Source organism: Saprolegnia parasitica, assembly GCF_000151545.1.
Source record: "Saprolegnia parasitica CBS 223.65 unplaced genomic scaffold supercont2.748, whole genome shotgun sequence".
Lineage (NCBI taxonomy): Eukaryota > Oomycota > Saprolegniomycetes > Saprolegniales > Saprolegniaceae > Saprolegnia > Saprolegnia parasitica.
Genome location: NW_012157142.1, coordinates 1 through 574, shown reverse-complemented (window position 1 = coordinate 574; position 574 = coordinate 1). Strand labels below are relative to the sequence as shown.

General features: G+C 61.8%; 1 protein-coding gene across 1 annotated transcript; it reads left to right on the top strand.

Moving 5' to 3' along the window:
• Window positions 1–85: 85 nt before the first annotated feature.
• On the top strand, window positions 86–551 carry SPRG_17722 (hypothetical protein; the record flags this gene model as incomplete). Its single annotated transcript, XM_012357130.1, has 3 exons — window positions 86–244; window positions 289–466; window positions 516–551. Coding segments are annotated over 3 exons (373 nt in total), but the record flags the coding sequence as incomplete, so codon positions are not given.
• Between the last annotated feature and the right edge of the window lie 23 nt (window positions 552–574).

The following is a 574-nucleotide window of genomic DNA, read 5'->3' as shown; positions in this document are numbered from 1 at the left end:
GCCTACCGGAACCGGACGAAGCGAACTGGGGCTGGAGTCGTCCGGATGCCAGAGTCAGCATTTTGGATATCGACGAGGGCGAAGCATGAGCGTGTGGCACCTTGCCGAGGCGATCACGTGCCATGCATGGAACCAGGACAAGTCCAAGGTCGCGATCTGCCCCAACACGAATGAGATCTGGATCTACTCCAACTGCCATGCGCCCGACGTGGCGCAGTGGCGCAAGGAAGCCATCCTCACCGAGGTAGACATGGCCAGCATCCTGCATCCTGCCTCACGCCAGCGTAGCACGACATGGTCGTGAGCGGCCTCGACTGGTCGCCGGTCCACGACATGATTGTCTCGTGCTCGCACGACCGGTCGGCCTTTGTGTGGAACTACAACCCGTCGGAGCGCAAGTGGAAGCCGTCGCTCGTCGTCTTGCGCATCACGCGCGCGGCGATCAACGTCAAGTGGAGCCCCGATGGTACGTCTCGCCCACATACACACCCATCGCCCATGCGGCCATGGTGCAGGCAAGAAGTTTGCCGTCGGGAGGCAGTGCCAAGTGCGTGTCCGTGTGCTACTACCAAGC